This window comes from Gobio gobio, assembly GCF_949357685.1.
Source record: "Gobio gobio genome assembly, chromosome: 4".
Taxonomy (NCBI): Eukaryota; Metazoa; Chordata; class Actinopteri; order Cypriniformes; family Gobionidae; genus Gobio; species Gobio gobio.
Window position 1 is genome coordinate 40,948,874 of NC_137100.1, and position 27,679 is coordinate 40,976,552.

Below are 27,679 nucleotides of genomic sequence, written 5' to 3' on the forward strand. Positions count from 1 at the left end.
TAGCTGTCAGGATTCTAACTGTTACAACATGTGTTGTTATAGTAGTTTCAGAGTGGAAAAAGTAAGTGGTTCACTTTACCCCCTTGATTTCTCTGGTCTGTCTCAGTTTACCCCTAAGCTGGGGTAAAGTGAGACACAAGATGACTTTTTTAAAAACAATCATATTTTCACTGACCATGGTTCTGAATACATTCTGATAATTTCCATTGCTAGGAAACATCCTGAATTAAGGGGAAATGTGTCAATTTTACTGATATATCATTTTAGCTCGCTTAGAGGGGAGCAAATTTAAAAAATGTCTCACTTTACCCCACTCTCCCCAGAGTCCATCAAACAACTGTGGTGAGTTGAATCAACAAACACGGTAAGCCATGTCATCTTCTCCCATCATTGTCACTTGCACTGCATGCTATATGTTTAGTATATCATTCTCCTTTTGTGAACAGGGCTTCATGTTAACATGTGATAAATGTAAGGAGATAGTCAGGCTGACATAAAGAAAATCGAGACACCAGCCACCATAGTCACATGTTTACCGGGAGCCAGAGTGCCTGACATCAAAGCAAATTTAAAAGTGCTGGCTAAAGCTAATAATACATTCTCTACGATTATTATTCACGTCGGCACTAATGATGTTCGACTTCGCCAGTCGGAGATCACCAAAATTAAAACAAACATTAAAGAGGTGTGTGAACTCACAATTGAGATGTATACAGGTTTATTAAAAAAGGTACTTTTACAATAAACATTCATATTATATGACTTCAGTAAATGCTCCTTTCAAGTTTTAAATATTCATTCTTCTTTGGCCTGTGAAAGAAGGAAGACGCAAACATTAGCCTTATTAACAAAAATGTGCTCCAATTTACATAATGAAGAGAATACAGATGTGCAAATGTCATAAAGGATATCAGAACAACAGAAAAATGCAATTATCATAGTTTCACTACTTTTTCTAAGAGGTAGTTCATGTATTTGGTAAACAAGTTAAATAAATAATTGAGAAAAAAAACGAAGCTACTCATTCTAACCTTTCCAGCATCACGGCTCTTAACTTTGAGCTTGTTGACCTGAGACTCAGAAATATCAGCACGCTCCTCAGCCTCCTCAAGCTCATTCTGCACCTTCCTCAACTTGGACAGGTGAGTGTTTGCTTGTTCCTCCTAAAGGTTTATATATATATTTATATATGGTTCATGTATCACATATCATCAAATTAGAATTCCAATACAAATAATTTCAGTGTCAAGATGTTCTATTAGATTTTACATACCGCCTCTTCAGACTGCCTCTTGTAGACTTTGACCTTCAGCTGCAGTTTGTCCACCAGATCCTGGAGTCTGCTGATGTTCTTCTTGTCCTCGTCAGTCTTCAAAAAATACAAATTTTTTTAGATTAAGTCTTTATCCTATACTAAAAATAGGCACTGTCAGTAACATACATTATTATGCAAACTCTTTTGTCTAAACAAACTTATGAGGTATATGGTCATACCTGGTAGGTGAGCTCCTTGACTCTCCTCTCATATTTGCGGACACCTTTAACAGCATCAACTCCACGTCTCTGCTCTGTTTCAACTTCAGCCTCCAGCTCATGGACCTAAAGAAGATTATTTTTAGTCAAACAAATCATAATATATTAGAATATAACAAACTTCACTTTGCCCACATCATAACTATAAAGAGGCTTACTCTGGACTCCAATTTCTGGAGTTGTTTCTTTCCTCCCTTCATGGCCAGATTCTCCGCTTCATCCAGACGGTGCTGCAGGTCCTTCACTGTGACCTCCAGATTTTTCTTCATCCTCTCAAGGTGAGAACTTGTGTCCTGCTCCTTTTTCAGCTCTTCTGCCATCAATGCAGCCTTTTGTATGAATGCAGAAATTCATTAGAACCACATTTTTTTTACACAAGTGTCTTGTGAAACATTTGGCAGCTACTGTTGCTCACATCAGTGATGGCCTTCTTGGCCTTCTCCTCTGCATTTCTGGCTTCCTGTACAGTGTCATCAACTTCACTCTGTACATGAACAAGGTCAGCCTCAAGCTTCTTCTTGGTGTTTAGGAGACTTGTGTTCTACAAAATGGAAAGCAACAGTTTGAAAATTTTGAATGGTGTTCTCAATTTCCTTAATTTCAGGGATTTGCACTTGCACTTACCTGAGAGTGCAGCAGCCCAACACGCTCACTGATATCCACCAGCTCTTGTTCAGCCACTTTGCGGCCTCTCTCTGTCTGCTCCAGAGCAGCTCTAAGCTCCTCAATCTCAGACTGCATCAGAGTGTTTCTGCGCTCCACCATGGCCACCTGCTCTTTCATGTCTTCCTGTCCTCTCTGGGCATCATCAAGGTGCAGTTGGGCATCCTGAAATAACAAAAGCTTTACAATGAGCATTTGACGTGGTTTCTGTTGGGCTTTACTTAACATGTTAGATTTTAAAAAATATGAATACAAGTCGAACAGATGTCACACACCTTGAGTTGTCCCTGAACATTCCTGAGCTGTTTCTGGGCCTCAACAGCCTGGCGATTGGCGTGGCTCAGCTGAATCTCCATCTCATTAAGGTCTCCCTCCATCTTCTTCTTGATTCTCAGGGCATCATTCCTGCTCCTGACTTCAGAGTCCAGAGTGCCCTGCATGGATTCAATGACTCTCTGGCTGTTCCTCTTTATCTGCTCCATCTCCTCGTCCTTCTCTGCAAGCTTCCTGTCAATCTCTCCTTTGATCTGGTTTAGCTCAAGCTGGACACGAAGAATCTTGGACTCCTCATGCTCCAGGGTGCCCTATGAAATATAAAAACTGCATTTAAATATCAAAATGAAAATCTGCATTAAGACCACAGTATTCTTGCAAGTTCAAGCAATAATTCCATATTGTAATTCTCCAGATACTGACTTCAGATTCTTCCAGGGCGGTCTGAATCTCTGACTTCTCAGTCTCCACTGTCTTCTTGGCCTTTTCCAGCTCATGGATGCTCTTACCAGTCTCACCTAACTGCTCTGTCAGATCTGAAATCTCCTCTATAGAAAAAAAAATATATAATATTCATCATAATGAACATTCATTAATCATATGTGCTTACTTTTTAATGCTCACTGAAAGTTAGAACATTTAAAGGGATAGTTCACCCAAAAATGAAAATTGTCATTAATTGCTCACCATCATGTCGTTCCAAACTCGTGAGACTTTCGTTAATCTTCGAAACACAAATTAAGATATTTTTGATGAAATTTGAGCGCTTTCTGCCCCTCCATAGACAGCTACGCAATTGATACTTTGACGCTTCAAAAAGTTCATAGAATGATTGTAAAACTAATCCATATTATTTGAGCGGGACAGAAAGGTCTCAGATTTCATAAAGATCTTAATTTGTGTTCCGAAGATTAACGAAAATCTCACGAATTTGGAACAACATGAGGGTCAGTAATTAATGAAAAAAAATTCTATTTTGGGTCAACTATCCCTTTAACTCTTTTCTAATTTAACGGTTTCGTTCTTACGCTGCAGATTCTTGTTCTCTCTCTTGAGGGTCTCCAGCTGATCCATACTCTCCTCATAGGAGTTCTTCATCTTGAACAGTTCAGTGCTGAGTGAACGAGCCTCTTTCTGGGCACCTTCCAGCTCTGCCTGACCTTCCTCATATTTCTGCTTCCATTCTGCCAGGACCTTTGATGGAGATATTTCAGGATCGAATTTGTTTTAAAAAAATGTTAAACAAAGCCCATTCCTGCAATACTTTACAAAGAGAATATCATAAGACTAAAATTGTTTACCTTGTCAAAGTTTCTCTGTTTCTTGTCAAGGTTAGCTGCCAAACCATTGGCTCTCTCCACATCAATCATGAGGTCCTCCACCTCACCCTGGAGTCTTTGTTTGGTCTTCTCCAGAGATGCACATTTGGAGTTCACTGCCTCAACTTGTTCCTCTGCCTCTTGCAGATGCTGAGCCAGCTTCTTCCTGTTAAGTAATACACCTTATTTTGAATTTTAATCTATAAAATAGCTGTTAGAATTGGGAATATTATACAATAATATACATACTTGGACTCTTCAAGCTCTTCAGTGCGCTGGATGGCATCCGTTTCATATTTGGTTCTCCACTGAGCAACCTCACTGTTGGCCTTTGACATTCCCCGCTGCAGCTCAGCCTTTGCCTCCTGCTCTTCCTCAAACTGCTCACGGAGCAGGTCACAGTCATGACGGGCTGATTGCCCAGCATGGGCCAGCGCATTTTTAGCCTAGGAGACAAAGTAACATAATATTAGCTTGTATCTACATTAAAGTAAATTACACATTTATGCATGCATTGATTATGCTGTATTACCTTAACCTCCTCTTCAATATGCCTCTTAAGCTCCTCAATTTGCTGAGTAGAAGCTTGTTTTCCTCTGGTGAGCTGAGAAACCAGAGCCTCCTTCTCTTCCAGCTGACGGCCAAACTCACCTATATAGTTTCACATTCATTGTGTCAGATTGTGATCAATTCATTTTAAAACACCTGAATGTAAGACTGTATTTGTCAACATAAAAAAGTCATCTAACACGATTTTGTTACAGTGTTATTTGTTTTTTTTTTATCAATTATTGTTGATAATTATTACTGATTATTGTTGATGATTATGTTAATTATTGACATTAATTTATTTTGACATAGTATTAATTTGTTCATGATTGCTCATAATTTGTCATTAATTACCATTTTCAGTCTGAAATCTTGCTCTTTGAGTACTGAGATCATTTATCTGGCGAATGTTCTCATCATTCTTGGACTTAATTTCACTAAGTTGGTCCTCAAGTGTGCGGCACATCTTCTCAAGATTGCCCTGCAAATACAAAAGTCATTAGATATGTAATACTTCAAAACTATATGCTGGAAAAATTAGTCACAATCAGCACATTTACAAAATGTAAATTATTTTCACTATTAAAATCATGAATTCTCTATTAAAAATCCTTCCATTATCCAAATGATGTAATATTTGTTGGAACCAGACTGAAAATTACTGAGCTACACCTATCAGTCAATACTAGTCAATTTTGAGAAAAATCGAGTGTAAGTTTTCTGAAGGTTCCAAAACAAAATCACCTAGCAACCATACCTTATAAACCCTGGTAATGCATAATCCTAGGGTAAAGTAACATGCCAAATCAAAACCCATACCTATATGAAAAATATATTCTCAACTCTTTTTCCATGATACCACAATTGTTTGATTAACATTGAGAAAGACCGCCAATATATTAAGACCTACTGTAATGCACAGATCTAATATAATGTTACACATCAGATGTTTTTCCCCAACAGTTAACAAAACGTTCACTTAAGACATAACAACAGATAATGTTTACATGAATACTTGCCAAGACAGATATTTAAATACTGTAATTCTGTGTTCATGTGTATATTGGCATCATGCGATCGACTGAGAGGTGTATTTGTGCGCACACTTTAGATCTGTCAGTCAGCCAGGTAATCAGTTTGAAAATCACATTTCATTGGTTCAGACCATCAAGAATTCGCTATGAATATTCAAAGTTGGAATGCTACGAAAATGTACAACTACAGATATTTTTTTATGTTTAATTACTATTTGGAGTATTGGGATTGCTAGAAGAAGGCTTAATAGCTCGCTATTAGCCATTTTGCCAACATGGGTCAAATATATTCTTTAGAATATTTACCAACCTTTGCTTTGGCAACAGCTTCCATGTTGCTGGAAAGATCGTCGATCTCCATTTTGAATTCGCTCTTCTCTTTCTCAAGCTTCTGCTTGACACGCTGCAGGTTGTCGATTTGCTCTCCCAGCTCGGCTACACTGTCTGCCTGCTTCTTGCGGAGGGCAGCAGCAGTAGCTTCATGCTGGAGGGTGGACTCTTCAAGATCACGACGCAGCTTCTGGAATTCAGCTTCTCGCTTCTTATTCATCTCGATCTGAGCAGAAGTGGCTCCTCCAGCCTCCTCAAGCCTCTCACTGATCTCCTCAAGTTCCCTGGAGAGATCAGCTCTCTGCTTCTCAACCTTGGCACGAGCAGCGCGCTCAGCCTCAATCTCTTCCTCCAGTTCCTCAATGCGAGCCTATGGTAGAAAGTAGTTAATTCGTTTTTTTGTGATCTGTATTTGATCATAATGATCTTTTAGACTTTTAGATCTTTTAGTTTAAAAAAAAAAAAACAACTCAAAATACCTGAAGCTCCTTGATCTTCTTCTGGAGTTGAGCACCCAGAGATTGTTCATCTTCTATCTTGCTGAGCAGCTGGCTTGTTTCAAATTCTTTCCTGCGGGAGTGAAACAAGAAGTAGTTGTAAAAAAATTATGACATAACCATAAAAGTTTTCAATGTTTTCAAAGATTTCCTGCTTTAATTACTTTTTTATTTTCTCATCAGATTGCTGCTTGTCATTCTCCAGGTCCATGACAGACTCTTGGGCTAATTTCAGGTCTCCTTCAAGCTTTCTCTTGGCTCTCTCAAGATCCATGCGGAGCTTCTTCTCTTGTTCAAGGGAACCCTCAAGCTATAGGACAATGATATATAAAATATATTCACAGCAGAAAACAGTTGATTTGATGAATTCATATAATTAATTTACATAATCAACTCACATCATCAACTTGCTGCTCAAGCTTTGTCTTGGATTTGGTTAGGCTGTTGACTTTGTCCTCCTCTGCCTGAAGATCATCCAGTGTCTGCTGATGTGCCTCTTGGAGGGCTTTCTTCTCCTTCGTAAGCTTGGCAATGATCTCATCCTGAGATGCCATTTCCTCAGTCAAGTTCTTGACCTGATTTTTTTCAAATAAGCTTAAATGAATTCATATTCTATATCAATATATAAAACAAAGATTAAATCTAATATTAAACCAACCTTATTCTCAGTGGCATGTTTCTCCTTCTCCACTTTAGCCAAGGTGAGCTCCAGGTCATCAATGTCTTTCTTCAGCTCAGAGCACTCATCCTCCAGTTTCCTCTTCTTGGCTGTCAGTTCAGCATTGATTTCTTCCTCATCCTCCAGTCTCTCAGTTGTTTCTTTGAGTTTAGCTTCAAGCTGGATTTTGCTCTTGATCAGACCCTCACACCGTTCCTCAGCATCAGAGAGACCCTCAGATTCCTGTTGATAAAATAGATTGCTATTTCATTGGAAACCACATAGCTCATTTTTAAGAGAGCCAAAATTCAATTAATTCAAGGAAATATTCTCACAGATGCTACTTGCAACTGCAGATCATTTTTCTCTTGCAGCAGTGATACCATCTTCTCTTCAAGCTCCTTCTTTTTGGCTTCAGACTTAGCTAAAGCCTCTTTGCATTTTGTAAAGTCCTCTTTCATGCCTGACAGCTCCTTCTCTGTCTCCGCAGTCTTCAGCAAAGGCTTAATCTTGTAGTAAACCTTCATCCATGGCCAGTGTTTGACATTCATGAATGAGCGGATGTTGTATTGGATGGTGTAAATGGAGTCCCTGTGAATAATTCATCATTAAATGGCATAATCATCAATATGTACCGTTTGCAGTGTTATTATTGATGTCATCTTTACTCATGACAATACTCACCTGCTTTCCGTCATTTTCACATACGCCTTCCTCATCACGTAGCCACGGCCGAGAGCCTGTGTCATTGTGACCAGAGCAGCCAGTTTCTCATCACGCATCTCCTCAAGAGTACCCAGAAGACCAGCTTTGAAGAACACCTGAATTTATGTAAAACAATAAATCAGAACATACTGATTTTACTTGTATAGGCTATATGATCACAATCAGTGAATCTTTGAAAGTTGTAAAGCTGAATATGAACCTTTGTGTGTCCAAATTTGTACTCGTCATGATCAACGTCGATGGATCCCAGGAGTTTCTCACTGGCCTTCTTGTTATCCATAAACTGTCCATCTGGGATAACACCGGCATTCAGCACCTTGTATCTGTGGAAAATTAATCAAAATACTTCATATGTTTTAATTAGGAGTATCCTACAGGAAATGGTATTTTCATGTGGTCCCATTTACCTCTGCTTAAAGTCACCATATTGGATTCTGCTGGGGAAGCCCTTTCTGCAGATTCGGATACCCTCCAGTACACCGTTACATCTCAGCTGGTGGATAACCAGGAAGTTCTCCATGAGACCTATAACGAACAGTTCACACCATGAACTTGGTAAATTAACTTCATCATATATATATTGAGTGCCAGAATATCTGTAAGCTTTTTAATACTTTACCTGGAGTCTTGGACTCATTAGGAATCAGGCAACGCACAAAGTGAGGGTGAGTGCTCCTCAAATTGGTCATGAGTTTGCCCAAGTTCTCCTGTGGAGAATAGAAAATGGTTGGCATGCTTTGCATTTATTTTTTATTTTTACCTCAAATAAAGAAATATTGCTGTGATGTCCTCTCTATACATACCCTGAACTGGGAGGACACAGTCTGCATGGAACCACCCTTCTTCTTGCCTCCCTTTTTAGTAGTATCTATTGAGATAAAAGTACAAAGGAACATGTATAAATGCAAAAAAAAAAAAAAACATAAAAATCAAGAAAGAAAGTTCAAAACTGAATTAAAGTTCGGTTAAATAGATTTTTTCTTTACCCTCAACAACAGGTGGGTAGAGAGTAGCCAGCAGCTTGTTAGAAGACTTCTGGTACAGCAGCAAAACAGAATCATTCAGTGGATCCTTGTTCTTGTCCAACCAGCCAGTGACGTTGTAGTCCACAGTTCCAGCGTAGTGAACCAGGGAGAAGTGGGCTTCAGCCTTGCCTTTGGCAGGCTTTGGTTTCTCGAAAGCTTTGTTCTTGCCAAGATGCTGGTCATACAGCTTGTTCTTGAAGGAAGCATCTGAAGCCTTGGGGAACATGCACTCCTCTTCAAGGATGGAGAAGATACCCATGGGCTGTTTATAAAAGAATGTTGTTTATTACAAAAATATACGACTTTGAGAATAGACAATGGAAATAAATAAATTCATAAACCATTAAAAACCTTCTCAATGAGCTCTATGCAAGAAGCCAAGTCCATGCCGAAGTCAATGAACTCCCAAATAATGCCCTCCTTCTTGTATTCCTCTTGTTCCAGCACAAACATGGTGTGGTTGAAAAACTGTTGCAGTTTCTCATTGGTGAAGTTGATGCACAGCTGCTCCATGCTGTTGTACTGATGGAAAAAAATAACAGAAACATTTACTGACTAAATACTGAATATGATTGAATTTGACACAAAAAGAGATAAAAGAATCATTCTTACATCAAAGATCTCAAAGCCAGCAATATCTAACACACCAATGTAGAAATTTCTTTGTTGTTTTGTGTCCAACATCTGGTTGATACGAATGACCATCCACAAGAACATCCTCTCATAGATAGATTTGGCCAAGGCACTAACAGAGTTGTACACCTGTAAGTAGAATAGAGTGGATATTTTATTCTGCTTCTGCAATAATTAGCCAGAATTTTAGGTAAAACACATAGACATGCTGGAAATGTTACTATACCTGTGGCACGGTCTGGCCTTTGGTCACATACTCATTTCCGACCTTGACTCTGGGGTAGCACAAAGCTTTCAGCATATCAGCAGAGTTCAAACCCAGCAGGTAGGCGATTTTGTCAGCCTCTGTTAAATACATTTTAAAATAAATTGTCTTTGCTGTATAGAGTCTTTTGTGCATGTGTAAAAAATTATAATAAATCAGGCACCAAGTACTTTCACTTTTATTTTTAGATTTATTGTTATGCACAGCACTGCACAATTATAATTTATATTTGCACTGAACATTTTACCCACAATTTCTGTGGGTTTCTCGATTTATCAGCAAAGTCGATGCAACTGTTACTATTGTAAAGGCCAGAATAAAAAAGCAATTAGAATGAGAAGACTAACTGAAAAGAACACAAGTCTCACCCTCTGTGCCATCAGGCTCAGCCTGCTCCTCACGCTGCTTCTGCTTGAACTTCATGTTACCATGATGAAGCACAGCTCCAGTGAACTTGTAGATGCCCATTTTCTCCTCAGTATTGAAACCCAGAATGTCAATAGCATCCTGTAAATTACAGAGAAGAATGAGATCTATGATTTTCCATATTTTTATAGAATATGTCAATATTCAAACAGCAATGACTCACATCAGTAGCATCCAGCTCCACTGTATCATCAATGCTGGCCACTGTGATCTGACCCTGACTGCACATGGGGAAGTCATAGGGGTTGGTGGTGATGAGCGTCATTTCTGTAAAATACATAGATTTTACAATGATAATTTTACAATATTATCTGGCATTTAAACACTGAATGAAAAATGTGCACCTACCAATCAGCTCAGGCTTATGGTTGGTCATCATCTGGTAGAAGATGTGGTAGCCTCTCTCATCTGGAAGCTGGAATGACACTCTAGACTTCTCCAGCAGATCTGTAGAGAGAATGTGCTTGAGTCACAATCATCTGAAGAGTGACAGACAAAGATAAATGTGCAGGATGGATCAATGAAATGATGTCCACCTACATGTCTCAATGTCAGCACTAGCCAGTTTTCCAGATGTACCGAAGTGAATTCTGATGAATTTACCCTGTTTAAAACAAAATAGCATAATACATTAATAATAATAATGATAATAATAATAATTGCTAAAAAAAAAGAACTATGATAGAAAAATCAAACACAACTGACCAACTTTACTGTAAATAAAAAGTGGTGAACTTACAAAACGAGAGGAGTTGTCATTTCTCACAGTCTTGGCATTACCATAAGACTCAAGCAGAGGGTTGGCAGCAATGATCTGGTCCTCAAGAGAGCCCTGTGTTGTTTGAAGGTTTAAAAAAAAAAAAGTAATTTTACATTTCATGTCTAAAGACTGTTTGCAGGCATTTCACAAATTCACACATCATATAGTTTGTGAGACGAGTGTAACATCTATCAAAATAATATGACATAGTTTTATATCTCACCTTTATTTTGCTGTCCTCTTTCTTCTTCTCACCACCTGACACTGCAACTGTGGCAAAGTACTGGATGACACGTTTGGTGTTCACAGTCTTTCCAGCACCGGATTCTCCACTGGTTTATGAGAGATTAGAAAACAGAAGATTATAAGACATATAGGGCCCTATTTTAACGATCTGAAACGCAAGTGTCAAAGCGTGAAGCGCAAGTAACTTTGTGGGCGGGTCTCGGCGCTGTTGCTATTTTCCCGGCGGGATAAATGGCTCTTGCGCCCGGCGCAAATCTAAAATGGGTTGGTCTGAAGTAGCTTCATTATTCATAGGTGTGGTTTGGGCGTAACGTGAATAAACCAATCCGAGCGTCATCCAACATTCCCTTTAAAAGCAGGTGCGCAAGTTCCATTATGGATTGCTATTATTATGGCGTATTTACCAGGCGCACGCCAGGAGCGGTTCACAGCCGAGGAGACTGATGTTCTTGTAAGAGCAGTGAAAGACAGAGAAGTGAAGTTGTAATGTTGTACATTATGGTAAAGGTGATTTCACAGTCTTTTTTTTTTCAGTCTTTCAGTTTTTTCAGTTTTTCAGTCGATTTTTTTTCCTGGTTCTTGACGGACAAACCAATTTGTCAGATGTCCTTATATACATATATGTCTTGCCACTATTGGGCAAACAGGTCTTATCCTTAATTATTACAATTAGCCTGAATCATTTGTAAGCTAGATTTATGCCTATTTTTTTCACATCTTCGTGGCACACCACAATGATTTCCGTCATCTCATGTGTTAATATTTTTTTAGTGTAACAATTTATGATTTGCAAAAATAACTGTTGCATCTGTGTAGATTACATGAGCAAAGTGTATGCGCGTTGTGCACGCTATACATTATGGTCAAGCATGCGCCCTTAAAATAGCATAATGAACAACGCGCAACGCGCCACTGACTTTAGACTAGGTTTTTTCTGGTCAGTGGCGCAATTGTTTAATGGAACAGCAAAATAGCACCAGGGATTGTTTGCGCCGGAACACGCCTCCTTTTTTGCGCTGAACCGCCCAGGGAGCGCAAGTTCATTCACTAGTTTAGCGACGTGCTTCTGTAGAGGGAAAAGCGCGCTTTGCGCGGGTGCAAAATAGGAATGACACATGCGTCGGTGTACAAAGTCAATTGCGCTGGGTGCAAGATAGGGCCCATAGACTTTTCAAAGTATATTCAAATTATATTTTGTAAATATCTCCATATAGATTTGCCATCTACATTATACTTTGAATGTTATATTTTTGTCAAGGTCTAAGATTAAAAGAAGATACTTACGTAATCAGGACAGACTGGTTTTCTCTATCTGTTGATTGTAATTGTAAAAATATCCGGTAAATATTTCTTATATTAACAGGATCATCTAATTCACCTTAATCAATTCTATAGAATTCAATTCCATAATGTCTTACCAGTCTGCATAAACTGATAGGCATTGTCAGAGACAGAGAAGATGTGGGGTGGGGCCTCCATACGCTTTTTGCCTCGGTAGGCAGACACCACTTCTGCATCATACACTGGGAGCCACTTGTAAGGGTTCACAGTTGCACAGAAGAGTCCAGAGTAGGTCTGAAATGAGCAGAGAAGTGGTCTGATTGCGACAACACAGACAAATTGAGCTTAAATACTTTTTTACGTTGTTTCAGAATTTACGTAGATCATCCATGCAGCATAACGCTCTTTGAGGTTATACAGCACAGAGGCTTCATTGAGATGGGTCATCATGGCCATGTCCTCAATCTTGTCATACTTGGGAGGATTCATTGGGTGGACATCCTCTTCCTTAGCAACTCTCTCCTATAAATGTGATAAATTAGATATAGAAGAAAACAATGTAATAAGTCATTTAATGAGCATCTACATGAAATGGAAATTAAAACTCACCTCCTTAGTGTCAAGCAAAACAACTGTGACTTTGCCACCGTCTTTGCTCTTGATTGTTCCCTTGAGGTATAACTCTTTGACATCAGCCACATAGCAGGCAGTCTTGGCATCAAATGGTTTGGTTTGAGCCTCGATTCTCTCCTTCTCAGGCTTACGAAGGTAAATGGCAGCCTTGCCATAAGCGGCCATCTCCGCGTCCGTACTCATGGTGGCGACTTACTAAAGAGAGAAAATATAAACTTATGCATGAAAAATTTCATAAATATTCCATGTAACAATAAAGGCAAGGCTCATGAAATGAAACACATGAATTGTGTTAGGAAAGAGGCATATTCCTAAGTTTAGGCTTAGACATGAATACAGACACATAAAACAATACTAGATAAACATCTAGACAGCAAGCAAGATGCAGGCAAGGGGCCCATGAACGTCAAAAACTGGATATATAGAATATACTGTAGAAGGTGTTTTTCTGTTGATGAAACTTATATACTGTTGTCAGGACACGGCACATAGAGAACAGTATGAATTGTGGCATATATGAAGTTTCAGGTCAATACAGAGATTCTCACTGTCGACTATGAGTCTTATTTGTGGACTTTCTGCTCGAGTGCATCCTCCGGCTACGAGCATGTATTAAGTTACATGTGTATACTCGCTAATGCTCACAACACCCTATATTGGGTAAAAAAAAGGAAAAAAAAATTTTTTTCTCCACTGTAGATAAGAGTATTTGTTTTGTTTTTTCTCATAAGATTTTCTGTCACAGATTTTTTATCAAAATAATTTAATGTTATGATAAAACTTTAGACCTTTCTAATGATTTATATTTATGCAAATGTCATCATGGATTATGATAGCAACACTGCATGCCAACAGTTCTGTAGTTAGAGCCAATTTCATGTTTTGCTCTATTATAGCATCATCAATTGGCCCTTTCCGCTTCTTTTTTCCGTTTCCTCAGACTACACAGAAAGGTGTCAAATTTGGTGAAAACATTTAATTTGATTTAAGAGATATAGCCACTTATATTTAAATGCACATAAATAGTTTACATACATGTACATATCATGACAGAAAATTAGATCATAGGGAGCAATCAACTCATCATGAGTTGAGATTTTTGTTGTTTCTAACAGTTTTCAAGTTATTAGCAAGAGTGCAAGTATGGATAATTTGTGGTGCTAGAGGGTTTGAGTTAGAGACCTATGTCCTCTATGCTTGTGCCAAATTTGTATAACTTTCCCACAAGGGGTTCTATGGGCTCTCATAGACTCAAAGGTGGAAGGAGAAAAACAGAATACAATTCAACACACAATAAAAACCAAATACAATATGCTTGGCCCTTAAATAAAGGGTCAATGGGACCCCTTCCTTAAATTCATCTTACATTTTAAACACATTTATTTGTGAATAAATTAACCAAGTTTTTGCAACATGCTTCCCCAGTTTTCGTCTATAATACAGAATATAGACTGTTTTCCTGTACCGTAATCCACACACTGAATCATAAACTCACTTGCCTTTTGTCCTGTGAGACCAGATGAAATTTTCACTACCCTTGAACTAAAAGAAAAATGTATTAAGATGTATAAATAAATAAAAAAAACACAGTTACTTTAAGTGCAGATGAATATATGATGATGATAAAATGCCCTTCAGTCACAGTCAGTGCAGGCTCTTACCACTGGATGGAACTTCTGAGGTCTTCTCTGCATCCCTTCTGGTCTACTCTCTTGGCTTTTATAGAAGTTGATCGTGCACACTAAGCAGAATCTATACATGGGTAACCTCATATATTCTGATATATGATAAGCTTTCTTGACCCATTTTGTAAGAAATTTATGGACATACTCACAAACATCCTACCTAATGGAATCAATCATAAGTCAAACCTTTATTGCTTAAAAATATATATCGGTAACAGCTTCGATCTCAAAGTTCATGTGTATTATAATGATTTATTTTTAGTCTATTAATATCTTACTTTGACATATGACACACACTGAAGTAAATAAATCCTTTTTTGGGAAGAGGGTACATTCAGCTACCCCTCCCCCTCCCATTTTTTAAATCACAAAACATTTCACCTATCACCCATGGATGTTCTTGTAGCAGGCTTGTGGCAGCAATAGGGCGAAACAATAAAATATGTTACAAATCTGACAAGATATATATTGATCAACCCACAATATATTGATATATATATAGTTCAAGAATATAAAAGAATATAGAAAAATACTGGAAAATATGCCTAATACAGTGAAAACACACAACAAATGGCAGTTTTTAGCTTTAGTTTTTAGACTGTTCTGACTCAGGTTCCAATATATTTTCTAACTGATCGTACTTATGGTTTTTCTAAAATGATGATCAAAACTCTGAAAATTCCACTGATCTATATAAATGACTGGATTGCTCATTGCGTTCTAAACTGCCATCAGGCGGTGAAGCCATCGGAAGTGGCCATCTTACTATTCCCAACCAGCAGAGGGCATCATTGACGTACAGCCAAAACATTGAGGTAAAATCACACGATTTGCAGCATCTCAGTCTCACAGGATTAGCATTACGATATGTACGATATGTATGTGAATTAATAGTTACTTCAGATGTTATCTGTAATGTTTATGGTCTTTTTGGAGAGGATGAATCATATATTGAAATCGTTAATGTGGGTGTGTCTACTGCACACTGCCGACTAGGGTTGCCACCTTTGATTTGTGAAAAACCGGGACACTCAGATAAAATATGTTTTTTTTTGGGGGGGGGTCAACCCATATTTGCAAATATACTATGTTAACAGTTGTAGGACTCCCTTTCTTTGTCATAAACGTTGCAATGGCTATAGATTTTTGCGTTTGCTTAATGCAAAACTCGGGTGCTTCTTTGTTTTTGCATGATTTTCCAGCGCTTTTTTTTTATTATTTAACTGAAATTTTGGCATGACACAAAACACAGGTAGCGGAGAATGGGTCTCCTTGGGGGAGGGCCTTACCCATTAAGAAAAGTTTTCTCTTTTGGCCCAGTCTGAGTTGTAGGTTGTAAATAGATTGTAGGTTGTGTATAGAACACGCGTCCCGTCATCTATGCGTCGCGCCAGCCACCACTTGGCGTTGCACCAGCCACCACTTAGCGTTGCGCCTGCCTCGAGATCTCTCCGTGTTTTACAGCTGCTTAGACCCAGATTGACACAGGAGAGCAACAGGCAGTGCAATCATGCACTTATTTACCACTTTAATTAACATTTTATTCCGTTATTTGTGTTTGTATAGAACGCGCGTCCCGTCATCTAAGCGTTGCGCCAGCCACCACTTAGCGTTGCGCCTGCCTCGAGATCTCTCCGTGTTTTACAGCTGCTTAGACCCAGATTGACACAGGAGAGCAACAGGCAGTGCAATCATGCCCTTATTTACCACTTTAATTGATATTTTATTCCGTTATTTGTGTTTGTAAAGAACGCGCGTCCCGTCATCTAAGCGTCGCGCCAGCCACCACTTAGCGTTGCGCCTGCCTCGAGATCTCTCCGTGTTTTACAGCTGCTTAGACCCAGATTGACACAGGAGAGCAACAGGCAGTGCAATCATGCACTTATTTACCACTTTAATTAACATTTTATTCCGTTATTTGTGTTTGTATAGAACGCGCGTCCTAAGCGCTGCGCCAGCAAGGTAGTAGGCAGGTTTTTTGCGTTTATTTTATTTTATACAATTTGCTCTTTTATTGTAGGCCTATATGACAGTGTAAACAGCTCAATAACCCTCTTATTTAAAGGTTTAATGTAGGCCATTGTAACAACAATAAGTTTTGGGGAATAATTAATTCAAATGGTATGAATATTCATGAGTTTATGAATATTATTAGCTTGTTGTACAGAAAAATTAACGTATAACGGAACCTTTAATCATTTAAAAGTAACCTTTATCCAAATTTATTTCTTCATCAATTATCAATCTTACAAACCTTAAGAAACATTGATCTGTTTGATCAGGACAAATAATATCTCTTATGTTTGCACAATTTGTATTACTGAAGTAGTAATACATGAAAATCAAGCTTAAATGGGTAGCTTAGATCTTACGCTTCAGTGACTTCGAGATTTGTGAGCAAAACAATAAGGATTCAGTTTAATGCAATTATTGAGTTTTAATAAAACACTATAGAATACAAAGCTACGAATCACACGGGGGTAAATATGCATATATATAGGAGAAACAAAACGATATGGTACAAACAAGGAACAATCAAACGTAACGAATAAAATCAAAGGGAAAAGAATGATGGACAGAGAGAATCCACGAGGGAGAGAGAGATGAGAGAGATGAGATGGAGAGAGAGAGAGAGAGAGAGAGAGAGAGAGAGAGAGAGAGAGAGAGAGAGAGAGAGAGAGACAGACAGACAGTTCAATCACTTCACCAAAACCCTTCAGACATTTATGATTTCGTGAATCAGGATTAATTAAGACAACCTCGTACAAGCAGTTAAAGGTGAAATATAATACTTGCATTAGGCTCTCTCGTGTACGTGTCTGAGTTCGAATCGTCGTGGAAGTTTCGCTAAGGAGGTGAGTCCGGAGAATTTCTGTGAAGTTCAGGAAAGTCGCTCCAGAAGTTGCAGGTCCGTCTCTCTCTTTTGGCTTGGTGCCAAAGGGGTCCTTCTCTCAAGGGGAGGTCAAAGGCCAGGATGGTCTTCTCCTCGTAGTGGCAGAGCGCAAGGAGTTAATGATAACTTCTGCATTTATAGATGGACTGGCCGAGCCCGACTTATGGAAAGATCCAATCACGTCCGTGGAGAGATCTTCTCGAGAAGGCGCGAGTGTTCCATTGTTCTCTGAACCCCCCTCCTCTGAGTTAATCAATAGGGTGGAAATTCTAAAGCCTCTTTTTCTTTAGAAAGCTGGTATTTCTGAAATTATGCATCAAAATCTGATTTTTGAACCAAATTTGGCCTAGTCATAATTTCGCGATAACAGAGATACTAAGAACGGTCATTCTGTGATTTGCGCGTCCAGATATACAAGATTATCACAGTTACTGGCATACAGGTTTTGATTTACAACAGTAAACATCCTAGTTATTCTAATACATTGTATAAAGACATGAAATCAACGGATTATATATATTTGAACATTATTAAGATAGTTCTTTAAGTCCCATGTTTTAAGTAACACGTGTTGTGCAAGAATTGTCTTCTTTCAGCGCTGATATGCGTGTGTGTGTGGAAAGTCATGTGGATGCCTTCAGGCGGTACAATTCGATGCTCCATCCTTTAGACTCAGACAATCTGGCGGACATCGTGGTTGTTCATTAACTTCGATATCTCTTACACACACACCCCATTGTCTATGTCTGATTTGATTAGGAGAGTCACGAGTTGGTGTGTAGAAGCCTCATCCGGTGATGTATTCGGCCCAAAATCTGATTGAATCGGGTCATTGTTGCTACAGTCCCCCTTTTTGTCGGATGATGTCCTGTGGTCATTATCGGACAACCCCCATCGCAATGGTCGGATGGCAGGTGATTTGGGACGGTTGGGTAGCAGGTGTTCGTTATGGCTGAGGAGCCAGCTCGATGAGGTTCGCATCTGCTTCTGGCATGGTACCCTCCCTCCGGGGTTTCCATCGGAGACCTCCAGACACGGCTGTCGTGAGTTTGGCTGTAGAGGTTTTCATCTCGTTGAACTTCCTGTACAGGAGAAAGGCTATGCCCAGGGTTAGGGTATTGCCGATGATCATGGTGATACATAGCGCAGTGTCAGCGGCGGTCCAGGTTTGGACAACAGGTGAGGTATTCAGGATAGGTAATCGAGACAATGCTTGGAGGGCTGTGTCGAGGGGAACAATGTCAATGAGCTGAGGCCCCCCTTTTTCAATCCACCGTTCTAGTTCTGGAGCTAGGGTGAAGTTGTGGTCCTTGAAAAAGGCTGGGATTTCTAACTCTGACTGGTACTCTTCACTTGGAAGATGGTACAAAGCCAAATCGTCCAGGTGGAGGATGGCCCCTCGTGGTACTTGGATCCACATGCTCTGGTCCAGCAAGTTGATGCGGGTGGCGGTGTCATGCTGGTCGTAGATCAGCATAGCAGTACGCACCGGAGTGTTGACGAGCCACCTGTCACCTACGATCTCTGCCTGCGTCTCGGTGACTTGGGTACGAGGCGTGGCATCGGTAGGGCAGCGGGTGTTGCCGATCATCGGTTGCAGTCCGCAGATTCCTTCGGTGTTGTCTCTGAGGAAGGGCCTGCTAGGGCGGAGGTAGTGAATGTCTTTAGTCAGGGTACACATGTGCAGGTTTGGGGCTAAGTACAGCTGTGTATCGCTGTCGTGGTCGGCGACCACCTCAGGAGTGCGCACCTTAAGGTGTGTGTTACCCTTCCAAAAGCCCACATTGACAATGTCTTTGAGTCGGTAGATTCGGCTCGACTCGATGATGGGTAAGTTAAGAAGGAAACCCATCTCCTTCTGTTCGGGGTCCACATAAAGGGGAATGGCGCTACCCAGAGAGTAGGCCAGGTGTACCTGCAGAGGGTCGGCGGGTGTGTTGATAGCAGACGCCAGCACACTTTGCACCAGGCTTAAGGGTATGAGGTATGGTGGTATTCTACCCATGGCTAAGCTGTCGATGGAGGAGCTTATTTCCCGTAGCATGTCAGTCATTAAGGCTGTTACCAGCTGCGTTTGAGCAAAGTCATTCTGGAAGACCGTAAACAGCTGTTTCATGGAGTTCACGGTCTGGTTCAACAGGACACTGTGGGTGTTCAGAATTACCACCGTTCCTCTTAATGTCTGGCCGACGGTTCGTAAAGCTGCACTCTGTGTGGTGAGTTGCTCTTTTAGCTGTGGGAGTTCCGTCTGAATTTCAGCCACATGCCGTCTTATCGTGGCTATGTTTACTGCGTTGACACTGGACATGCCAATGTTAAACAGAGTTCCAACGGCGGCGGCGGCTCCGAGCAACGCTCCCAGGAACCGTTTGGAGCGGCGGTTGTGTCCGCTTAACTCCGCTTGGGTGACTGTCATCTTCTCCAGTTGGTTGAGCATGTGCTTGACCTCGGCCTCGGCATGGAGGAGAGAGTCTTCTGTCCATCGGGCACCGGCCCAGCTGTACTGGGCTACTGCTTTGGGGTAGTGTGCTCTGTAGACGTTGCGAGGGTCGAGTCGAACGTACACTTTCTGGGTGTGCGTCCGGCAATTGGTGATCAGGAGCCCCGGTTGTTCTCTCAATACAATGCCCGAGGCGGGGCCTGGTGTGATGAGGTCGGGTGGCGGCTGGCCTCTGGTTGACAGGAGGCACAGGAGGATGATCCACAGCCGCATCCTATTACAGGCAGGAGAGTGAGAGAGGTAGGGAGGAGCAGGGGAGAGAGAAAAGGAACAGGTCAGCAAGGTTTGTCCCGGGTTGGATGGGACAGTCTTTTCGCTTCGGTGACGGCGGTTGAGTTCTAGCTTGCATTGGCCCCTCCCTGTCTTTCTATGCTAGTGGCCCCAGGTCTCTTAATCTGGTTCCGGTGGACCCATTTGAGAACTGGTTCTCTGGATCCCCGGTTTAACTGGATTTGGTACGCTACTGGGGAGAGTTTGTTCATAATCTCGTGGGGTCCCGTCCAGTGAGGCAGAAATTTCTTCGACAGCCGCCGGGGGCCTGTCAAAGGTGGTGGGTTGAAGCTGTAATACAAGACCTTGTCGCCCACATCCAGTTCCTGGTGTGATGCTTTCCGGTCGTAATATGCTTTCTGACCTTCAGCGCTTTTCTGCAGGTGTTGCTGGGCAAACGCGAAGGTTGCTTTTAAGTGTCTATGGAGCTCCTCGAGGTACTGGAATGTTGTGTACGCGGTGACAAGATTGGAGTCTCCGGGTTGGTACAGCACGTGAAGTGGCAGAGTCATCTGCCGCCCAGTCATGAGCTCGAAGGGGGACACCCTTGTCGATTCCTGCGGGGTAGCTCTGAGAGCCATCAGAACGAGGGGGAGTTTCATATCCCAGTCTTTCTGGTTAGCAGACACATACTTTTTCAACATGGCGACCACCGTTCGGTTCGATCTCTCGACCTGGCCGGACGAGATTGGATGGTGGCTCATGTGAAGTCTAGCCCGTACCCCTAGGCATTTCCAGATCTGTTGCATGATCTCGGCCGTGAAATGGGTGCCTCTGTCTGAGTTGACTTTCAGTGGCAATCCAAACCGGGAGAAGATGTGGTTAATCAGGAGGTATGCTGTGGTTTGGGCGGTGTCATTGGGTGCTGGCAGGCACTCTACCCATTTGGTAAACTGGCACACCACCGTGAGGAAGTATTTGTTGCCTCTTGCGGACCTGGGCAGGGGTCCCACCCAGTCGATTTGTAGGTCTGACCACGGGAACGTGATCCCTCTGCGTTGCAGTGGGGCTCTGTGGTTCGGGTTTGCTGGTTGGAACTGGCAGCAAACCAGGCATTCTCTGACATACTCTGCCACATCTTGTTGCATCCCGGGCCAATATGCCACCTGTTTCAGTGTGTCATACGTGGCTCTGGTGCCGTGGTGTCCAGCACATGGTGTGTCGTGGGCATACATTAGCATGACCCCCCTTTGCGACCGTGGCACCACAAGCCGTGGCGTTGTGCTGTCATCGGGCGCAAACCACAGAATGTTGTCCTGTATACGCAACATGTGTCTGGAGTTATGTAGATGTCTGAGGCTTGAGTCATCAGTGAGCTCAGAGTCAGTGATAGGGTGGCAGGAGGGGTCAGAGAGGTGGTCAAGAATTGTCTTTATTGCAGTGTCAGAGGCTTGCATATCCGCGATGTCGTTGTTGGAAATCTGTGGAGTTAGCGATAGCGGCTGCGAGGCGGGCATTGTAGCCGGTGCCGGTCGCTTGCTGCGGGTTAGCACTGCAACGTTGGGGCTGGATGTAGGGTTTGGGGGTACCCACATGTCGCCGTGTAGTGCGCCCGTCTTGGCGAGGGCGTCTGTTTGGTCATTCAAGTCTTTGTCGAGACCTGGTAGCTTCGAGTGTGCTTTTACCTTCTTCCAGTACACTGTCAGGTCATGTGTTCTTGTGATGTTGTCACATTCCTGGAACAGGTGTTGGTGTTTGACTGGCTTGTTGTTAGCGGTCTTGAAACCATTCTGTTTCCAGCTTGGAAGGTGGCACACGAAACTGAGTCTGGCATAGTTAGAGTCTGAGCAGATGAGCAGTTCTCTGATGTCATTGGCTGATGCGATCTGTAGGGCTATGAGAATAGCTGCTATCTCTGCATATTGCGATGACTGGGGGCCCAACTTGAAGTGTTGTGGTGGGCACGGCTGATCGTTCACCCACAGCACTCCTGCACCTGCCTTTAGGACGCCGTCGTGGTTGTAGGAGCACCCATCGACGTAGGCCGTGGGCATGCCCTGGCACGCATTCGGTTCAAAGTATCTGTGACAGGTCAGTTGTTGTTGTTGGGGTTCTTGTGCATCCGCTGCAGCAGCAGGCGTGTTATCAGAGCAGTTTTGGCATGCAGCCAGGCCATTGCCCAGTGCAGACTTGTGATTTTGTGCGTACCGTGCCTCAACATTGCGTCCCTGGAGGGCCATTAACCACGTGGCTATACGTGAATTAGTGACAACGCCATCTCGGATGCGTTGGCTGTTGAGGAACATTACGGGCTGGTGGCAAGTCTCAATGATAACTTTCTGTGCCCCAATGTAGTTGGAGAATTGCTGAATGGCCCACACCGTGCAGAACAGAGCTTTTTCACAGTCAGAGAACTTGCACTCTGGTGGGAGAAGCGTTTTGCTGGCATATGCGACCACCTTTTTGTCTTGGTCATGTCGTTGATATAGGCCAGCACTGAGACATTGGTCGGAAAACCCGGCTTCCAGGTAGAATTCCTTCTGTGGATCGGGGTAAGCAAGGCATGGAGCTGTGCATAAATGTCTTTTAAGTGCTGTCATGGCATATTCTTGAGCGTCTGACCAGACGAAAGGACAGTCTTTCTTCAGCAGGGCTGTTAGAGGTCTAGCAATGTCTGAGTAGTTTTCGATGAACTGTCGGGAGTAATTGCATACCCCTAGAAAACTGCGCAGCTCAGAGACGTTTGTAGGAGGCTTGATGTTTTGAATGGCATGAATACGGTTTGATTGAGGTTCAATGCCTTGGGATCCGATGAGCAGGCCCACGTAGTTGACCTTGGTCCGGCACCACTGTCCTTTGTGGAGGGCGATCTTGGCACCGGCTGCGGACAGTTGGTTCAAAACATAGTCTATTTCATTCAGGTGGTCGGCCACCGTTGTGCTCTTCATGAGAACATCATCTACATAGATCAGGTTGCCTCTTACTCTGGCGTCTGGGCAGGCTTTGTTCAGAAAGATGTTGAACTCAGCTGGTGAGTTGGCATAGCCGAACGGACACCTGTTGAAGGTGTATTGTCGGTTGCCGAATGTGAATGCTAGCTTGTGTTGGTCTTCTGGGTGCACCGGAATGGTCCAGAATCCAGAGGCCACATCAAGTGTAGAGAAGATTGTGGCTCCCCTGATTCGGGGTATTTCTTGTTCTAGTTGGGTCATAGGCCATCTTGACAACGGTACCTGTTGATTCAATTTCCGATAGTCGACCGTGGGTCTCCAGGCTCCGCTGGGTTTCAGCACAGGCCACAAGGGGCTTGAAAAGGTACAGTTGCAAGGACGGATGACACCTTTTTCAAGCATGGATTCGATGATCTCCTGCACTGGTTCGTGTGAGGCGATGGGAATCTTGTATTGCTTGACAAAAGTGGGAGGCGCATCAGGGTGCGTTGGGATGCGCACCGTGTGGAGGTTGGTGAGACCGCAGTCTAAAGAGTCTTTGGCAAAGGATTCTTTGAACTTGTAAAGGACTTGTTTGAGTCTTTGACGGTCTGTCTCGCTCTGGAGCGCGTCAGCGTCTCGTAGAATTTGCTGCACTTGAGACTCAAAACCTGGGTACGGTTCCTTCGTATGTGTGTCATCAGTCAGGTTGGTCTTGGGAGGTGTGGCAGGGTCATCAGTCTCACCGACAGGCTGGTGGGAGACTGTGTATACTGCGAGGTGACTGTCCTCCGTCAGCTCCGTTCGGCACACCTGGTCTTTGGTCATTGGCATGACAGACGTGATGGCAATGAATTTGAAGGGTGCGGTGAACAGTGTGTTATCTGTGCTCCCTTCGGGTATCAGTGCAGGTGGAATGGGCCCAATGATGGGTAGTACAAGTTCAAAGTCATGAAAGTCATGGCTCACTAGCCATCCCAGCCGGTAGGCCTTGGGAATGTTGATGTCAGTTGCTGTGCAGTTGTTGAAGAGGATGTAGACTACACAAGATGACACTTCAGTGAGGGGTGTGGCTTCAAGTGTGAGTCTGAGTTCCACACATTCAGGTGAGGGTTGGAAGAAGCCCAGCGTGTGGTTTAAGGTTTAACCACATCGCATGTTGAGCCGAACAGCGACCCCTTTGGTGTATGCTGGTACCACCGTTCCCTGTTCGTTGACTAGGGTGCAAACCTCAGGGATGGTCTGTCCTGACATGAGGTTGTCATGGCTGATGGAAACATGTGGCTGTAAAGTCAATGGGGCCCATACCACTTCGTTAAACGTGTCCACATGAGCCCGGAGGCGAACCAAAATGTCTGCTCCGATGTAAACATCGTGGGGCGGGTCCGGAAGGACCAGGAAGTAATGGGTCAGGCACCGATGATTCCATGTCAAGCGCAGCGCGCAGATTCCTCTGGCGGACACCATAGAGGAGGGGTGTGAGTTCAAAGGGAAACGGGTGCGCTTGCTGGCATAAGGCGGGTCTGGTGCGTGTTCCCTGAGTGCATTGAACAGTGAGAGGCTAATGGCTGAGTTGTCTGCCCATAATGCTAGAATAGTGTTCGTTGTGGTGATATCATTCAGCTGCAGGTCAGTCATGACCTTGGGGCTGTAGGTATCAGAGTCTATGGTGAGCTGAAATGTGCAGAGTAGCGAACTTGAAGTTTGCTCTGGGTCTGAGACTGTGTTCTCACGACTGGCTGCAGGAGTTCCCGTGACCTTTGTGACTTGACAGTCTGGTTCTGTTGGGGTTGCCGTGACCTCTGTGACCTGACAGTCTTGCTCAGAAGACCTGTGTGTCTGGAGGGGAAGAGGTTCTCGCACTTGTGCCCAGAATTTCAGCTGTTTGAAGTCCAGTAAAGGTTCGAAACGGTCCAGCAGGTCTTTGCCGATGAGAAACGGATAAGTGTTCATAGGTGACACATAGACAGGATGTACAAGACTCGTAGGCCCAACTGTCAGGTGAATGGGAGCTATGGTTTTGAGCTGGATGTCGTCTTGGCTGTACGACTGCACATTCAGCTTACACGTGTGAAGGTTAAGAGTGCGATTCTGTCTCTGTGCTTCAAATTTGAGTTTGTCAAACAGTTGAACGGATATCAACGTTAGGTCGGAGCCGGTGTCAACCAGGGCTTCGAGCCTCAGTTCCTTTTCCAAGGTGATGGTTAGGTAGAGTTTTCGAGCCATACCCTTCTCGATCAGGTTCCCCAAGAGTCTGGGTGTTGGGGCCTGTGTGTTGATCGGTAGGCAGTCGGGATATGTCTCTTGTGTCTCACTGTGAGTGCAGATAACCAGGACAGCACTTTCATGTACCTTGGTGTGCGGAGTGACACTGTCTCGGTCAGGAAGTGTTGCCGTCAGCTGGAGTGAGTGGGTGTTGCTGACGTGTGGGGGTGCAACAGTTAGTTCGAGAGTCTGTGGTTGGGAAACATTGTTCTGGGTTGCAGAAAGGTCAGGAAGGTTGATTTCAGGCGTCCGGTCCAGTCATGCGGTGTCTGGTTCATCCTTCTTGTCTGTCTTGCGGGGTTTCTTTTGTAGAAACTCCTTCAGTACCTTCAGCAGTTCTGCAGCTTCGGACTCGACCGTACTTTTCTTGTTAGCCGTGGGCTCAGATCCGCGCTTACCAGCACCACGTCGAGAGTGGTCCCTCCGTCGGTTTTCTGGGCTTGGCGTTCTGGGAGAGAGGGTTCGGCTCCTTCTGGGTTGCCGGCCGGCTTCCCATGTGCCCCTCCCCTTTTGGTTGTGGAGGGGGCGAGGCCGGTCCCAGGATCCTCCAGAGCGATCGTTCTGGTACCTTGGATGGGCATTACCACGATCATGCTGCCCTCTGCTGGCTTGGAACGGTGTAGACTCTCTGTTGACAGGTCCGTAACTGTGGTTCTGTTGGGCGCCCTCTAGGGTCAGCTCTGGGCGATGCTCAGAGACAGGGCAAATGGTTGGGTGTTTTACAGTCTTTTCAGAAATAGCCTTTTGCTTGGTGTAAGCCTTGTGAGCTAAGTCTCTTAACTGTTGGGTGGACATGCTGCGTGGACAAACCAGAACTCCCAGATGGTGATTAATCGTGGGGTGGAGGTTTCGGAGGAACAGGGTTCTGAAGCTGAGGTCCTCCTCCATGCCTGGTTCGTTTCGTGCGCCGAAGTAGGTATGTCGCAGTCGATTATAAAAGTTCTGTGGGGTTTCAAGTCGACCTTGCCTGAGGTCCACAGCAGCGATGAGCCCCTGGACTGATTCTGGATCAGAGTATTCACGAATTAAAGCTCGTCGTAGCTGGCCGTAGTCCGCTTTGACAGTCTCTGGTTGGCGGTCTAGAAAGCTACGCACGTCCCGGTTAGACGTGAGTTTGAGTAGGCACAGTCTGTCCCAAGTGTTCGTGTTTGCGACAGTCTGCAGGTGAAAGTCTATGTCTTGCAAATAGGCATAAACATTGTGTCCTCCTGCAGGGTCTGGGCTGAAAGTAGGGATATTTCTGGCCAGCTTGTAAAGGTCCTTATGAGCTCCGTGGCTGCTGACCCTGACTTCCTGGAAGGGCGTCCCTTCCTCCGCTGCTGGCGGGGGTTCGTGGAGGCTAGCAGGTGACAGTCTGAGCAGTGGGCTGTCACCCCCCTTTCCAGCTCTTGGTTCTTGGCTGAAAGGTGCGGACCAGCTGGTCGGGGGAAACTTTGTGTGGTGCGTTCCCCCTTCCCGGTCACTTTGCAGTTTATAGGAATGTTTCAGTTCTCTGTGAACAAGGTCAAGTTCATCTTTGAGCTCATGTCTTTGCTGGACCAGCTCATTGATCTCGGCTCGGGCAGCCTGCAAGTGGTTTTCGGGGGCTTTGGCTTTAGCATCTCTGTCTTTGAGCGCAGTGTTGGCTCTCTCTAGGAGAGCTTCGCCTCGCCGGAGCTGTTCGTTGAGTTCTTCCCTGGTGTCTTTCTCCGACTGCTCTCTGCGGTCTTTGTCCAGGCGCAGATCTTCCAGGGCCTTTTGAAGTCTTTCTACTTCTTTCTCTTGTTCTGTGTCCGTTTCACCCTTTTCCTCTGTCTCTAGAAGTAGCTGGTCTAGATGACGCTGGGTGAGGGCCTGGTTTCTCCGGGCCTCCTCGGCTTGGAGCTTTAGTGTTGCCGCTTCTTGTTCCAGGTCGGTGTGGCTCTTTTCTCTTAGCCGTGCCTGGGCGACAAGGTTGTGGGCGAGGCTCCCGAGGATCTTGGCCAGTTCTTTGTGAGAGTAACTCTGCGTCGGGTCGTGTGCCGTCAGCTTGTCTAGCTCTGTGTCCAGTTCCTCCTGGCTCAGCAGTTGCAGATCACTGGTGTCCTCCGACGGAACAGTGCTCGTCATCGCTTCCAACCATACCGCTAGGCGATCCCAAGGGACAGCGGGACTGGATGAACGGGACATACTGGTTCACTGTGGGCGAGAGAAACACAGCACACACACACAAAGAGGCCAATGCAAGTTTGTTCTAAGGTTTACGAGCTCTTGTACGGACTATGCCGTTGACAAGAATTTTGGCTAACTGATGTAGACAGTTAGGCAATTAGGCGGGCCAATTTTTGGATCGGCCTGAAATAGAGGCTTTGACGGGCGGTAGCCCT

General features: G+C 43.6%; 1 protein-coding gene across 3 annotated transcripts; it reads right to left on the reverse strand.

The window, feature by feature from the left end:
* Positions 1-519: 519 nt before the first annotated feature.
* On the reverse strand, positions 520-14,547 carry LOC307125509 (myosin heavy chain, fast skeletal muscle-like). Of its 3 annotated transcripts, none has more exons than XM_079815384.1 (41): positions 14,513-14,546; positions 14,351-14,393; positions 12,828-13,046; positions 12,597-12,740; positions 12,356-12,512; positions 12,222-12,249; positions 10,915-11,023; positions 10,671-10,763; positions 10,472-10,535; positions 10,280-10,378; positions 10,095-10,198; positions 9,874-10,012; positions 9,467-9,585; positions 9,220-9,369; positions 8,959-9,129; positions 8,569-8,869; positions 8,386-8,450; positions 8,202-8,289; positions 7,990-8,107; positions 7,782-7,905; positions 7,541-7,677; positions 7,192-7,447; positions 6,857-7,099; positions 6,597-6,773; positions 6,363-6,508; positions 6,181-6,271; positions 5,682-6,071; positions 4,692-4,818; positions 4,321-4,439; positions 4,038-4,234; positions 3,771-3,954; positions 3,498-3,663; positions 2,893-3,017; positions 2,472-2,780; positions 2,158-2,361; positions 1,949-2,074; positions 1,692-1,862; positions 1,495-1,599; positions 1,274-1,369; positions 1,032-1,163; positions 520-810 (listed from the first exon to the last, which is right to left on the reverse strand). In XM_079815384.1, the coding sequence occupies exons 3-41, from the start codon at positions 13,032-13,034 to the stop codon at positions 796-798; spliced, it is 5,796 nt and encodes a 1,931-aa protein (XP_079671510.1). In that variant the 5' UTR covers positions 13,035-13,046; positions 14,351-14,393; positions 14,513-14,546; the 3' UTR covers positions 520-795. The 3 variants fall into 3 exon arrangements, with proteins under 3 accessions (XP_079671510.1, XP_079671511.1, XP_079671512.1); XM_079815385.1 differs by having other exon boundaries at positions 14,347-14,393; XM_079815386.1 differs by lacking the exon at positions 14,351-14,393 and having other exon boundaries at positions 14,446-14,547.
* Between the last annotated feature and the right edge of the window lie 13,132 nt (positions 14,548-27,679).

Coding starts and splice junctions, on each gene's coding strand:
- LOC307125509 (XM_079815386.1), bottom strand. CDS start 13,034: ATGAGTACGGACGCGGAGATGGCCGCTTATGGCAAGGCTGCCATTTAC. Junction 2,075..2,157: donor TTGGGCTGCTGCACTCTCAG/GTAAGTGCAAGT, acceptor TCCATTTTGTAG/AACACAAGTCTCCTAAACAC. Junction 1,164..1,273: donor AGAGGCAGTCTGAAGAGGCG/GTATGTAAAATC, acceptor ATAAACCTTTAG/GAGGAACAAGCAAACACTCA.